General features: G+C 35.8%; 1 protein-coding gene across 6 annotated transcripts in view; it reads right to left on the bottom strand.

The window, feature by feature from the left end:
* TINAG (tubulointerstitial nephritis antigen) overlaps positions 1-15,914 on the bottom strand; it is a 180,114-nt gene that overhangs the window by 129,367 nt on the left and 34,833 nt on the right. For 5 of the 6 annotated variants that reach the window (XR_008298554.1, XM_053222669.1, XM_053222670.1 and 2 more), the window contains exons 7-9: positions 13,679-13,859; positions 11,942-11,987; positions 8,707-8,833 (exon numbers count right to left, since the gene is read on the bottom strand). Coding sequence is in view for 5 of the 6 variants with exons in the window: in XM_053222669.1 (XP_053078644.1) it covers positions 8,707-8,833; positions 11,942-11,987; positions 13,679-13,859 (354 nt within the window). In the remaining variant the exon portion in view is untranslated. Of the gene's footprint in view, positions 1-8,706; positions 8,834-11,941; positions 11,988-12,536; positions 12,646-13,678; positions 13,860-15,914 lie in introns of those variants that run through there. The other variant, XM_027057556.2, reaches the window with a different exon arrangement.

The raw sequence follows: 15,914 nt of genomic DNA on the forward strand, positions 1-15,914 counted from the left end.
TGCTTCTCTGATGCCTATCTGCATATTTATATCTTAAAGACACCTCAAAATCATCAGGCCCAATAGTGAGCTCCTTCCTCATCTCACTCTCCATGTTCTATTACAAAACTATCACACCTGCCATCTTTTCTCCCTAAATCCCTCTTTTTTTTTCTTAATTTCTTAATGTTTGTTTATTTTTCAGAGAGAGAGAGAGAGACAGAGTGTGAGCAGGAGAGGGGCAGAGAGAGAGGGTGACACAGAATTCAAAGCAGATTCCAGGCTCTGAGCTGTCAGCACAGAGCCCCCAACGCAGGGCTCAAACTCTCGGACCACGATTCGGATCATGACTCTCGGGTCATGAGATTATGACCTGAGCCGAGGTCAGACCCTAAACCAACTGAGCCACCCAGACGTCCCTGTCTTTAAGTATTTCTTGATCCATTCATGTCTCTCCAACTCTTCCACCATGTTATCAAGTCCAGACTGAAATCTTTAAAAAAATGCAAAGAAAGATACCACCTTACTATTTAAAACACTTCAGTGACTTCCCACTGCTCAAGATCCTTAACCAAATTCTTAACATACTTGACTACATTCTGCAAAGTGGGCTACAAATCCCTGCCTTCTGCGAATCAGCAAACATGATGCTCTTTGTATTTATATTACATTTTGTATCTTTCTGAATGTAGAGCCTTTTTACAAGTTGCCCCTTAGCCTGGATCTATTCAGCCCATACATCTCAGTTCATACATTTCTGCCTCAGGGACATTTCTCAGATCTTCAAGTCTATTTCAAGCATTGTAAGTTCTCTTACCACTCTCTACCCTGTCTTTGTAAAATCTATCATATGGGTTTTTCTTTAATATCTGGTTGTAGTGTGAAGGCAAGGAGTGTTTGTTTTTTAGTTTTTCTCACCATGTGTCCTATTCAGCACAGAATCAGGAACAACATGGATTCTCTTTTAATATTTATTGACTATATAGAAACAAGAAATTTAGAAAGCATTCTATTTGTACCCAGTTTAGGTCATATAATGAATTTGCATTAAACTTTACAGACAGCTCTGACTTGATTTTTTTTGATGATTCACTCAAACCAGATGTCTTCACAGTTATGTATGGGAGATATGCCCAATTTCTATCATTTTGCCTAATTTCTTACATGTTCAATTTAATTAAAAAAAATTTGAAGTTATCATTGACAATCTACTCGCAAACCACCTTTGTTATTCTTCAATCTATTCTTCTTGGACTGTTGTTATGTTTGCTTTTCTTCCAGCTACCATTTCGCACTAGTTTGTTTCCTTTCTCTCTGGGTTACTATATAATATTTGTAAGTAAAAAAGTTGATATGACTTTTTAATGTAAGCATAATTAACAGAGTTACATTAGTTTCTGATGTACAATATGATTCAACATTTCTATACATTACTCAGTGCTCATACACTAAGTGTATTCTCAATCCCCTTTATCTATATCACCTGTCCCGCACCAAGCTCTCCTCTGGTAACCACCAGTTTGTTCCCTGTATTTCAGAGTTTGGTTCTTGTTTGTCTCTGTTTCCTTTTTTTCTTTCTTAAATTCCACATAGTAGTGAAACCATATGGTATTTCTCTTTCTCTGTCTGACTTACTTCACTTAGTGTTTTACCCCCAAGATCCATCCAAGTTGTTACAAATGAGAAGACCTCAAAAAACAAAAACAAACACAAAAATCAATGACCCCAAATACACACACACACACACACACACACACACACACACGTTTAGCACCAAAACACTTTTTTTTTTTTGCCTAATAGCTAAATGTCAATTAGTAGACTATAAGTTTAATGAGGTTCAGGATCTGTGTCTACTGATATATCACTAGCACATAAAACAATTCTTAGAACATTCAGATAATCAATAAATATTTGTTGAATAAATGAACTTTCACCTAAGACATTATTGAACAATGGCAAAATACATCCTAGAATTATTTTATCCTTCTCTTTTGGTGACATATGGACTACTGTATCTTCATTAAAATTCTTTCCCATAGCAGGATGACAATATGAGGAAAAGTCAATGTTTATCCCAATAATTTCCTTTAATTTTCTAAAATTTATAACTCCTGGATATTTTTAAAATTTTAGTTCTAGTAGTGATTCTTGAGATCATATGTAAGTGTGTTAACTACACTACTTTATCATCTTCTGACTGAGGGATTAAAGAAAGCTCAGGACCTTTGATAGACAGAGACATAAGATACTGTAATGATATGTAGATGTGGAATAAGATCATAATATAAAGAACATTGGCCACGATAAAAAAATCTCAAATACTACACACACACACACACACACACACACACCCCACATTTTAATACCTCTAAAGTTGAAATACATCTAACAATCAGTGGGTTTCTTAGTTTAAGTGGTAATATTTTCTTGTTTGTATTGGTGTATAAATAATGCCATATCTCAAAACACATGGCATTTTTTGTTCAATTAAATCCTTTTACAACATAGTATCCATAATGGGGGTGAACAAATGTTTCGGAAAGGGAAGAGAGAGGAGTTAAATAAGATTATAAGGAGCAAAGGAAGGCATTACAAGTGTTTTTCTACCTACCACAATTCTGTGTTTATATGTATGGAAATACATAGATTTTATTACCTTATGCTAGAGTCAATCATGAATATGTCTACTTCATTCCTTAAACTCCTTAAGAGCAGGACTATGTGTTAATCCTCCTTGTATTCCCTAGAGCTGGGCACTTGATAGAAGTTTAAATTCATTTGTTCAAGTAAGTTAAATCTAATAGCTTTGTCTTCTACAGAAAGGGCAGCAAATAGAATTTGTTGTGATAAATTTGTAAGGTACTTCATAGGAGAATATTAAGCTCTCTGATAAGGAACATTAACTTACTTGGGCTATTTGATTACTCTCTAATTCACTGATGCATTAATTTTCTGAATGCAGTAATTACCGTCAGGAATTACTAATGGAGAAATGAATTAAAATCTACTGCTCCAGGGCACCTAACAATGCCCAGGTGACCTGAAATATTTCCGAAAAATAAACATATTCTCCAAAAGCAATTTGCCTACCGGCAGAATAAGCCTTGCTAATTGCCACACATGTGAGGGAAATTTACAAAGGTCTCCATTTCCTAGGAGTTTATAAAAGTGAACACATTACTGCAACTGACATACTGAACATGGAAGATACACAAACAGTGTCTGTGTAATTAAATATAAACACATTTATATCTTGTTCAACCCCAGCATGAATGAATTTAAGAGTAGAGTGAAGAAAACATGACCAGCATGGCTAAATAGGGAGTACAGATGATAAGTCATCAGCTCCAATAAATCAACAAAGGCTCTGCATCAATGTTGGCATTTTCAGAGCTCTCTAAATGAGAATAAACACCATTTCAATCACCAAATATGTGCTAGGAAAATTTTTCCAAATCAAGAACATTACTAGAAAAGACAAAAATTAATAATGAAAATACATAGGAAAGGGAGGTTTTGAAGGAATATGACTTTCAAACTAAAGGCAAACAGAACTCAAGCAAAGCTGAATTTCTAGTTATAGTGGAAGTGCAAAGGCATTTGTATGTCATTTGCCTTCCTGAAAACTCATACATCAATTAGGAATGAAAAAACAAAGTAGACAAAATAGACTTTTAAATATCAGTACCTACTTTCTATCTTTAGTGAGCCAAACAGCTATAATCCCAAATAGCAATTTTGAGTAATAATGAAAAATACATTTTGTTCTGTACCCAAACTAGAGTGGATACTGAGTAACAACCCTTGCCACTACTCTCCCGTTCATCTCCAGACCTTCACAAGTACATTTTCCCCTTAAAAGTATGCCAGGCAGTCCAGAAATACCTCTCAAGATCTTTATAATGAGGGCCATGAGCAGGCCATGGCGATCACACTTCAGTCCCTTCCCACTAGACCCATGGAAAGTCAGCTTAACAAGAAATCACACTGGAAGCTCAATGGGCTGCTGAAGTCCTGGGCAAACCACCAGAGACAATGGTTGAAAGATGGAGCCAGATGAAGCAAAAATAAAGGCAAAGAGTAGCATATGGCAGCAAAGATATTCGCAAGGGATTTATTCTGAGTCCCACCAAACTCTCTGGGCTGTGGACTAAGGACAGAGTTGATCTGATGAGCATGGGCCCAAGAATTACAAACTTCAGGTTAAAGCAGAGGAGTGCCTCAGCTCGTTCCTGCAACTTCCCCTCACTCTATTTCTCAACAAAGACCTGCTTCATTTAAAGATGAGGCCTGAACAAGAACTAGCGTTGAACATATGGTAAAAATATTCATTCTTTGGATAGGAAAAGTATTAAATGCATGATGGGTCAGCAGTGGATTAGGTGGTTTGACAACACTGATGAATAATATAGGCACCTCCTCTCACAGAGTTTCATGAAAGGGGAGACAGAGATCACAATGAACATCAAAAGCTAGTTAAGTTAAATAGTAGGTGAGAAAGTGATCATTGTTATTAAAAAAATAAATACATTAGGGAAAGGGTATCAGAAGTGCTAGAGGAGAGGGCAGGTAGCAGCAATGAATAGGACAGTCAGGAAGCCACACTGAGAAGATGAAATGTAAGCAAAGAGTAGATGGTGACATGGAAACGATAGAAAGCATTTTAGGCAGAGGGAGAGAGATGGGGTATGGATTCCTGAAACATTAAAGGATACCAGATCAGGAAGAACAAGATACAGATTAACAGAAATTGAGACCAGAAAGTTGAGGGGGGTGTTGGCAGATGGGGGAGTCCTCAGATCAGGTAGACCTTTGTAAAGACCTTGGCTTTTACTCTGTGGGAAATGAGAAAATTACAGAGTTTTGAGAAATGGAGTGACAAGATCTAATGTTCTAAAAGGAACATTTCTCTGTTGAGAATAGACTATTGAGGGCAAAGGTAAGTGCAGGAAGACCCATGTATAAGATAATGAGTAATGGTGGTTCAGGCAAGGGTGGGGGTAGTTCAGACAATGAAAATTGGTTGGATTCTAGATGCACGTTGGAAGAGCCAACAGAGTTTCTGAAATTTGAAGTGAGTTGCAAGGAAAGGAATAAAAGATAATTCAAGGGTTCCAAAGTTTCCAGCCAGAGCATATAGAAAGATGTCATTGTCATCAGTAGATGACAGATGACGATAGATGATAGATACTGTTCAGAAAATAGAAAGGGGAAGATTGGGAGTTCAGTATTGGAAGGGCTGAATTTGAATCATTTATTAGGAATCTAGGTGGGGGTGTCAAGTAGACCATGGAATGTATGAATCTGGAGTTCAGGAGAGAGATCTGGACTGGAGAGAAAAAAAGGGAAAATTACTTCTGCATAACGTTGAATAGTGGAGAGGGTCTGGGGTCTACAATACAGCAAGAGGGATTGAGGTAGGAGCATTATCTATGTAAGAAGTGGGAAGAAAGAGTGGAAGGAAAGCTATGCGGGTGTGTGGTATCTGTGATACTGGGGGTTGTTCTCTGATTGCTTTAATCTTTTTGGTGAAATAGAATTCAGGGTTATGGGCTAAGAACACAAGGATGTAGGAATTGGGAATTCAAGAAAAAAGGAAAAGTTTTGAGATAATCAACTGAAGGGAGGGGCAATAAACAGAACAGGAATCCAGAATATGATTGTCTGGTAGTATTAAATAACAAAATACCTGATACAAATTAAATTCAAGGACAGAAAAGCCATCATAAAAAATATGTGCTTATCATTGATTCTATTAACATACAACAAAGTTTAAACAACCATTAACAGTATGATTTCAGAGCAGAATGCATATTCTATAATCCTGCAATATGTAAAAATAATACTACTACTAATAAATATAAGATGTATGAGAGCAAGAGAGATGGGGAGAAGTATAAGAATGATAAATTTCCTGGGTGCCTGGGTGGCTTAGTCGGTTAGACGTCCAACTTTTGATTTTGGCTCACATCACGATCTCACGGTTCGTGAGATTGAACCCTATGGCAGGCTCTGTACTAAACATGGAGCCTGCTTAGGATTCTCTCCTTCTCTCCCCCCCCCGCCCCTTTCCCCCAAGCTCGCTCTCTCTCTCTCTCTCTCTCTCTCAAAATAAAATGAAGAATTTCCTCATTTTGTTAATAACAGATATAATCCTAAATTGAAATGTGTAATTAAAAATGAATTATTGCTCCAATCTGTAATTCTCTTAACTTATATTTTTTCTTAAGTGTAAATGGTTCTTTTAGGAACTAGCATTTCTTGTGTTGAAGTACCAAAAAGTCTCATTTCATTAAATTCAAGTAAAATTAACCTGAATATTAGTATTTTTAATTTTTTAATGTTTATTTATTTTTGAGACAGAGAGAGAGCATGAGCAGGGAAGAGGTAGAGAGACACAGAATCTGAAGCGTGGCTTGAACTCATGAGCTGTGAGATCATGACCTAAGCCAAAGTCTGATGCCCAACCAACTGATCCACCCAGGCACCCAGGCCCCTGAATATTAGTATTTTTAAGTGTCATTATCCTATATTGTCTATTTTTGTTTGTCTCTCTTTTCATCAACAGAGAGAGAAACAGAGACTTACTTGACATGCTCCTCACCAAACGTTAATAGTGAGATTAATCTAATTTGGGAGGATTTTTTTTTTACTATCTTCTTTTTAGGTAATACATTTTTTATCATATATATACTGTATAATAATTTAATGAGCATGTATGCATTTTTTAAAAATTTTATTTTAGACAGCCAACTAAAACACCAGGAAGCCCCTGTATTTTACCTTTTTTTTAATGTTTATCTTTGAGAGAGAGAGCACAATTGGGGGAGGTGCAGAGAGAGGGGGACAGAGGATCCAGAGTGGTCTCCATGCTGACAGCAGAGTCCGATGCGGGGCTCAAATTTACCAACCGTGAGATCATGACCTGAGCCAAAGTCCGATGCTCAACCAACTGAGCCACCCAGTTGTCCCTATTTTTTAAGTGATACTTTTGAAAAAAATTAAGGCAAACACCTTGTTCCATATAACCTAAAATGTAGGGTAATCAGAAACTATCTTACCCTCGAAAGAGGAGCAGTGTTGAGTGACCAAAACTATACAGAATAATCTATTAAAATGGAAAAGCAAAACAGCCAGGATTTAAAGGGATACTCAGAAATGCATTCATATATGTTGCTAATGAATACTCTAGCAATGTTTCATTTGTCATAAAATTTAAAGAACTTCCCTATCTCATTTTCTTCTGATAGACATTTAATTATCTAGCCACCTTTCTCCCTCTGTGTGTGTGTGTGTGTGTACACATATACATGTACATGTACACACACCTAGGAGAAACATAAAAATATTCCAAACTCTCAAGAAAAGTTACCTCTGGATGGTGAAATTATCGTTACATTTTCCCCTAACTGTAGTTTCTCAATATCCTATATTAACATGAAATGCCATATATTTCAATTCTAATATACACATATTTTCACATCCCAGAAATCAAGACAAGTCATAAAATTAGTAGTAGCTTAGATTCAAAGAAATATGGTAATTTTGTAATTGAAATATAAGAGTATTTAAAATGAAGGAGAGATGACAAAGAGACATCACAGAAGATAACTTGTCTACAGTCCTTAGAGTTGATTCGGAATATTTGAAAGATCAGTAAGAAGGAGGTGGTGATTTGGTTGTAGCTCAGGTTGTTTTTGTGCAAGCTTAAACAAATTTAGAGAGGAAGAACATGTTCAACAGGAATAAAGTCATTTACTATGATGGCAAAATGAGAGAAGTGAAGGTTTGGATGGAAATGAAAGAAAAAGACACAAAAACCTTTCCTGTAGTATTTCATTTGAACTGGAGTGAGACATTATAAGAAAGAGCTTAAAGATGGGGCAGAGTCAGAATGAGTTGGAGAAGACACTGGGGAAAGTGGCCTCAGATGACCACACTCTCCTTTTGACTAGGGTCCATTTGTGAAATTACTTACTCTTGAAACGCAACCAAATTTGAAGTTATTTCTTGCCCTGGTGGAGATGAATATATTTTACTCTCAAACTGGTGAGTGTAATTTCTACAATTCTCACATAAATATAAAAAATAATTTTGGGGGTGCCTGGGTGGCTCAGTGGGTCAAGCATTCAACTCTTGATTGGGTCATGATCTCACAGTTTGCAAGTTTGAGCCCCATGTGGGGGTTCTGCACTGATAGTGCAGAGCCTGATGGAGATTCTCTGTCTCCCTTTCTCTCTGCCCCTCCTCCACGCTCCCTTTCCTTCTCTCTCTCTCAATCTCTCTCTCTCTCAAAATAAGTAAATAAACTTAAAAAATAATTTTGTACTGAATTAAAGGTGATCCTATTCTTTCTGTTTAATCGTTACCATTTGTAATTCCATCTAAAACCATCTCCCCAAATTCTAATATACTTTGGATTTGTACCCTTCCTTTGCTTATGCCATATACAGAATTCGTTCCAACAATATATTTTCCTTGCCCTTAAAACAGATTTTTAGAACACGCTCACAAGTGAGAGACAGGAAATGGTCATCTTTACCACCTGAGTGACCCCTTAATTGGACTTTAAAATAACAAGTAAATAGTGCCAAGGTTTGGATAATTTTTAATTTGTATGGAAACCCCTCATACCAAGGTGAATTCTGGTACCTGTATGCACTACATACACTTAGTTTCATTTTCCAAAAGCATTAAATGAAGATTTTTAAGGAATTGTCTTACCCAGTGAGTTTGACGGCATGTGTCTGAAGCTTTCGATATTTTCCTGATTCTTCATTTGCTTTTTTGGTAATATGTCTATATATCCCTGTCTTATAATGGAAGAAATCCTCATGGACTTGCATTATGGCTAAAATAAAACCCAACAAAATAAATGCAACAGTTTGACACAATTCTCTTTAAAAACCTCTGAAATTCTCACAGAACAATCAGTGGTTCAATTGCCATGAGAGTCTAAAGAAGAAACTTTGCAATTCAGCCTAATTTTCTTTCGTACTTAGTTTAATTGCTGCAGTATTTTTTTTTTTGGTTCTCTTATAAAAACAGCTTTTAGCTATTTAGAATATTACTTATGTACACATTCTACCTTTAAACCACCATCTATTCCTAATTGACAGAAGCGCTATTACCAGGAATTGAGACCCTTGCAGGCAAGCCCCCGTACACTTGGCTAGTGATTGCTGTTTCTCCATGAACTTGGGGCTTCACCAGGAGCCTCTTAAAACTCCAATTAAGCTTGCAGTGAAGGGTGAACCCAGCAAACAGGGCTTAAAGTAATTGTCCTTAATCCCTGCAAGTAAATACAAACCTTTCCTTGGTGAGTTTGAATAAAAAGCAAACCCCTGGCAAAAGAATGCTCTGACAAGATTTCATCCTCCCGGCTCTGAAGAGCTAAGCCACTGTTGTATTTTTTTAGAAAATAAGAGCTTGATAAAGCTCTCCTTCATTCCCTCGCCTAGATTACTTCTTTTCTGTATCGTGCGCTGCTTTGTTGAATGGCTAGGATAATTTAGGGTGAAGGCGTTAAAGTTTTAGTAGACATGCGCTGAAAATATTTTCAGTTGGGACTAGATAAGTATATGTTGATAAGTGCACAATGCTTGTCTATATTAGTTTGACATGCTTTTTAAATAAAATAAAAACTAAGGTCACAGGCATTTGATAGATCCTAAAATGAAGCTTTAACTCCAAAGTCAAATATAACTTTTTAATGTTCCACCTTTTATTTCTTTTTTTAATGTTTCATACCTTTCCTGATGCTGTTTAAATATTCTCAAAAGCGGTTAACTCTTTTTTATCTGCTTTAAAATACTTTCCCATAGGATTTTAAGAATTTATGTAACTGTACTTAATGCAGATCTTTAGTTCTCTTTTCAGCACCTAAAATTACTTGCAATTCTATAGATTTTAGAGGGCTGCACACAGTATTATTTATTCAGCATTCTATTGCGTTTTACATTCTTTTGTAGTGAGAGAGGAGAAAATGAGGCAACATGTTGCATGTACAGCAAGATGAGTCAACCAGCATTTATCTAAATGTGAAGATGCTGCCAGGGGTTTTTCCCTTCTAGAGAACCATTGACCCCTTCAGCTCTTCTCAACTCTGCCTAAGCACCATGAATAAAATATACACTTCACTGCTAAAAAAAAAAGAGTGCCAAGCGAAGTAGCGTGGGTGAGAGATCATCATGATCAACTTGAGGGTGGCTCCTTCCTTCAGACTTGATGAACCCATAAAGATATGACTGTATGTTACTGTAGTGCAATTCCACTTTGGGAACACTGCAGCCAACTTTAGCACACAGAATTATAACAAGGTATGAGGGCAGGAAGGAGTCCACATTGATTCATCTCTATCTCCCGCTCCTGACTCAGGCTGGCAGGAGGAAGGGTCTTGACAAACATTTGTTGAATGGCTGTGGAATAATTTGGATTTCAACTTTACTGTTTTCAGATTTTTATTTTTGATTCTTACTTTTGATCATTTTTGATTCATATGTGAAATTCATGAACATTGACGTACTTGAGCCTTAAAAAACAAACCTAAGGTGTTCTCAATTTTAAAGAATTATGCTCCAAATTTCTTCTGACTGATTAAAAGAGAGAGAAACTGGAAAGATTACTGCAATGATCTGAAGATAAAGAGAGCTTAAATAACTTGCCCCAAATCATTTAAGGAGCAAAGGTCAAAGGTGGAATTTTGTATGCAGCCTTGAGTTCTAATGCCTGTGCTCCTTTTAAATTTGTCACAAGAACTCACCTTAATGAAGCATGCATGTAAATCATACATGAATCTCCCACTCTTGTAACAGTCAATAAAATTTACATAATTACAAGGAAAAACGATTCTCTTCATTTGTTTCATGTTTTGTGTAAGGTCTCAGGATTTTTCGACTTAAATTCAGGACATGTTTAGTGGAAGCTCTGGCTTCCCAATAAATGTTAAGTGGTGATAACGATCAGTAATAATTCTTCCAAAATAACTTTGAAACCCATTGTTCCTGCTAGATGTTGAACCAATACTAATTAGGTCAGCATTCAGGAAAACAAAAGCAGGTGCTGGCCAATAATTCCTTAAGTATATATCAAATGTTTTAATTTAACTTTGGTTAATTTAAATTTATTTGATTCATTCCACTGCACTGATAATACATTTTGGGCCCTTCCTGTGTTCACAACCTGAAATTCCATTTTAGGCCTCGCTAGGTTTGTCCTTCCATGCTTTTCCAGGCAATGTTTAGCACAGGGAATATGCTCTATAAACTTATCTTCATCCATTGCAGTGATGCAAAATGAAATAGATAAGCAGAGGAACTATGTCTCAGAGATGATATCTTAAAAATCAAACTCAATATAAAGTCAGGGTATTATTTTCTTATTTACTGTTAATTTACTATCCCTAACACATTTACAAAATTGATCAAAACAGAAGTCATGTTATAAAACACAAAAGCACACTGGCTTCTTTGATTTCTTTTGACTTTATAGAAAAAGGAAAGTATTTAGATTTTTTTCTACTGCTAATTCTTGATTTTTTTTCCAATCCATTACCTAACCCCTTTAACATGAAGATGGGAAAATTTCTAATACTTAATACTTAAATATGACTGAATAATTAAGTGAGCTCTGCCACTAAGCATTTCATGTTTGACTGCCTGTTTGCCTGTTTGGTTCATGATCCCTTTTGGAAAGACTTAGCAGACTTTCATCAAATGTGCCACTAGTATTTAGAATTCAATTTATGAATGTGTCTATCTTCTTAAAATGAAATGGCAAATAATGAAGTCATTTGGTGAGCATATATCCTATAATTGCACTGATCTTAGAACTGTTGAAACTTTATGAACACTCTAAAAGTAAAAAATTTCTTTTATTTAGCTCCTTTTGCATGAAATAAAATGTAATGCTGTTTATTAAAGAAAGAAATAAGACACAACCATATTTCATCCAAGCTTACCTTGAACTGGTCCATTTTGCATGATTTCTTTCATTATCTCAGTTTCCTAGAAGGAGAAACATCATTGAACATCATTATTGTTATCAGAGCATACTAAACCTACTATTTGGTATATAATGTTAGGTATTATGTAATCAATTTAAGAATTCTACAATCCAGTATGCCTTAACCACTTATAATTTACTCTTAATCATGGCTTGAAATACTCACATGTGAAATACCACTTTGATCCAGTTGCTAAAGACAAGACGCACCCATGTGTTTTACTGACTTTTACCAATAATATTTTCACCAATACTAATTTTTAATTATTATTTGAAATAATAACTTTTGTGGTCACAAATAAGAAATAATTAATTAAAACCATGTTTTATCAGTTTATCCATTATTTTGATCACGGGAACAACCTCAGGTGATTGTTTAGTGAGGTACCTCAGTGTAGGTTAGTATATAAATATTTCTACGTTGTTACTAAGTGCTGTGTAATGCAGCACCTAGTAAGAAGGCAGGTCATTCATTTACTCTTTAATTCATTCATATATGCACATTGGTCACAGAGTATATACCAAAAACTGGAACAGAAACAAATATTGACCCTTTACTTGTCCTCAAGGGATTTACATTTTGGTGGAGTAGATGGAGAATAGCACAACTAATTGCATTATGATATAATAAGTTACATTACAGAGATAAGCACAAAGTTCCTAGGGGTGCAAATGAAAAGGGAAATTAATGTTATGTAGGAGTTAAGAAAAGTTCACAGAGAAGATGAAGTTTTGACCTGGGCCTTGACACATGTGTGGGCTTTTACCGGATGGAAACACGTGGGATACCCACTTGGGTCAGAGGAATGATCGTGCAGCTAAGAAGGAAGCATGAGAGAGCATGATGTATTTATGGAGTGGACAGTAATCCTATTTATCACGAGCATTAGGAGCAGGTGTAGGGGTAGATGCTGGCAGGACAGAGTGTGTAAAGGATTCGGTCAGAACCGAATCATGGAAGACCTATATGCCATTATAAGAATACCGAACCGTAGGGTCGCCTGAATGGCTCAGTCAGTTAAGCATCCGACTCTTGATTTCATCTCAGGTCATATGTGACGGTTCATGATATCTAGCCCCTCGTCAGGCTCTGCACTGATGGTGCAGGAGCCTGCTTGGGATTCTCTCTCGGCACCTCCCCCACTCTCACTTTCTCTCTCTCTCAAAATAAATAAATAAATAAACTTTGCCTTAAAAAAAAAAAAAAAAAAGAATACCAAACTTATTCTGCAAGTAACCAGAAGCCACTGAAGGTTCAGATATTCTGAAAGTGAGCAAGTCTGGGTAAGACTGATATGATGGAGTTAAATTTGTCCAGGCTTTCAACATGAAAAACTAGAATCTAAGGGAGTCATGTTCCCATTTTGGCTGCACCTACTTCAATCATTTTGTGGAGTAAGGCAAAGGATTGATACAATGAGCTACTGCCACAAAAAAGTCACTGAAAAAAAGGTATGATTTAGCTCTTATTTGTCAAGTATGGAAATATATATCATATAATCATTCATGCTGCTAATATTACAAGGATCAGAAATCTGAGAGTCTTTAATGGACACTTTAAGAATATAAAAAATTATCCCTCAAAACATAGCATCATTTTAGAATATAATAGTTTTTAAATAGTTTTAATAACAGCAGAGCTATATATTTTTGAGAAAGTTAACCATTGTTAATTCTTGCCATTTAGACTTACATTGGAAGAGACTCTGTATGGGGGAGAACATTGGTAGATCCTGTTTGATTTCTCAATGTTGTTGGGACATGGCTTTGTGGCATGCCGTTTTCCCCGCCCATCAGACCTACTCGCCATGGCACAACCATGATTGGTAGCATTTTGGTTCTTGAAAAGTGGATAGCATGCATGGGATACCAGTCTATGAGGAATAAGCAAAGAAGTGAAAGTAGTACTTAGGAAAATGCCCTAATATCAAATCTATGCACAAGTTTACTTAATTAAATATTTATAAATTTTCCTGAAGTTTACTAAGTTACATGTGTAACTTTCAATGGGTTGATTAAATCTAATACACCAGTTCAATATATTACACTCTTCCCTGCTCCCTCATTTTTCTTTATTACAATTTTTAAAATCTTGTTTCAACCTACTTTAATAAATAATTTATCTATGGTATAGAATTTCCTGAAGATGAAAAGTGACTGTCAATAAAATCTATGGTAATATTCATACAGGAAAGGCTTCTTCATTCTGAATATTTAATTATAATATAGAAGAGCCAAACTTAATATGAAAAAAACCAAGGATTTTATTATGTTGAGATGGGGTATTTTGATGAATTATGTAAGTTTCAGAGTTAAAGCTGTTTTGTTTCTGTTTTTGCTTTTACATTTTTATGAAGTTATAAATACCTTCTCATAAGATCTAAATCATTATGTTTATGTAGTTCATTTTGGGAGAAATACTATATACTAAGTAGAAAGTTATCAGATGCATACATTGTACAAGAGATAAAGAAAATAATTTTTATTTCTGATTTTGAAATTGAATGTAGTAAAAAGCAAAAATTATTTGATACCAAAGCTATGTAATTTATTGAATATAGAAGAAGATCATAAGGAAAATAATAAAATTGCTTTTATACATATTTAGCTTGAATTAGCCATAGAAGTATCAAATATGATTGCTTCAAAAAAATTCAGTAGTGTTCAACAGAGTAAGAGAATGTGAGCAAGGAACATGATGAAAGTAAAGCTGTTAAAGAGAACGCTTAAAAAATTCTTGCATAATATGTATTACTTTGGGATAGTAAGTGCCATGGATTGAATTGTGTCACCCCCAATTCATGTGTTAAAGCCCTAATTCTAAGGTGACGGTATTTGGAGGGGGCCTTTGGGAGATAACTAGCTTTAAATGAAGCAATGAGGTGGTGCCCTGACACTGGATTTAGTGCCCTTATAAGAAGAAGAAGAGATATTGGTGCTCTCTTTCTGCCATTTGAAGACGCAAAAAGGCAAGTTAGGAAGAGGTTCTCTCACCACGACTAGATAAGCTAATATCTTGATCTTGGACTTCTCATCCTCCAGAACTGTGAGAAATAAATGGTTGTTGTTCAAGCTTCCCAGTCTATGGTATTTTGTTATGGTAACCTAAGCAGACCAATATAGTAAGATTTAGTTTGGTCCCAAAGTTCATTTATGTTTGGAAGCTTCTAAAGGATATTAATTTTTGCCACAGTGTTAAACAGAAGCCAATCAAGCACCACTGTACCAAAAGGTATCAGTCCAAGTTGTCCATTCAAAGCACGACCTTATTAAGCAACATGCATGAAAAATTTTTAAAGAAATTTATTGCCACCCATCAATATCTGACACTCACGCTTTCATACTACCTGACTGGTCTAGAGCAAACCTAGAGCACTCAGTGGATGATAAAAATACAGGTGAGCAATACATATGTACACTACTCATTATCAGCTGCAGTGTCCTTACCTTGATAACTTGGGTTTTAAGTAGATTAGCCCTTGTGCAGCAGGTATCAGATTACATGAGATACATAAAAAACAACCTGCCTTTCCTCATTAAATGGGATGGTAACCCAACGATAAATTACTAATTTTATTCATCTCATTCTTAATCTAATTTTTCCCTGGCATTACCCATCTACCTGGGTAAATGAAGACTCCGCAGAGGTATGAGCAATAGCAACTACTCTATTCCCGTGGGAACTCAGTAAAGCCATTTGGCTCAGAGCAACCAGGAGACAATGCTTCCTTGAATCCTTCTATTCATTTGGCCAGGAAATATATACATTCTTCAAGTAATGGCTTCCAATAGCTTATAATCTTAGTAGACACCAAATACAGTGTATATTTAAATGTAATACAGGCATTTATATGGGTGTAGCACATATGTTTTTTGGTACAATCTTAACATTCATTTGTTTCCTTCTTTAGCTCCGAACAGAACTCAGA

Source organism: Acinonyx jubatus, chromosome B2 (assembly GCF_027475565.1).
Source record: "Acinonyx jubatus isolate Ajub_Pintada_27869175 chromosome B2, VMU_Ajub_asm_v1.0, whole genome shotgun sequence".
NCBI lineage: Eukaryota > Metazoa > Chordata > Mammalia > Carnivora > Felidae > Acinonyx > Acinonyx jubatus.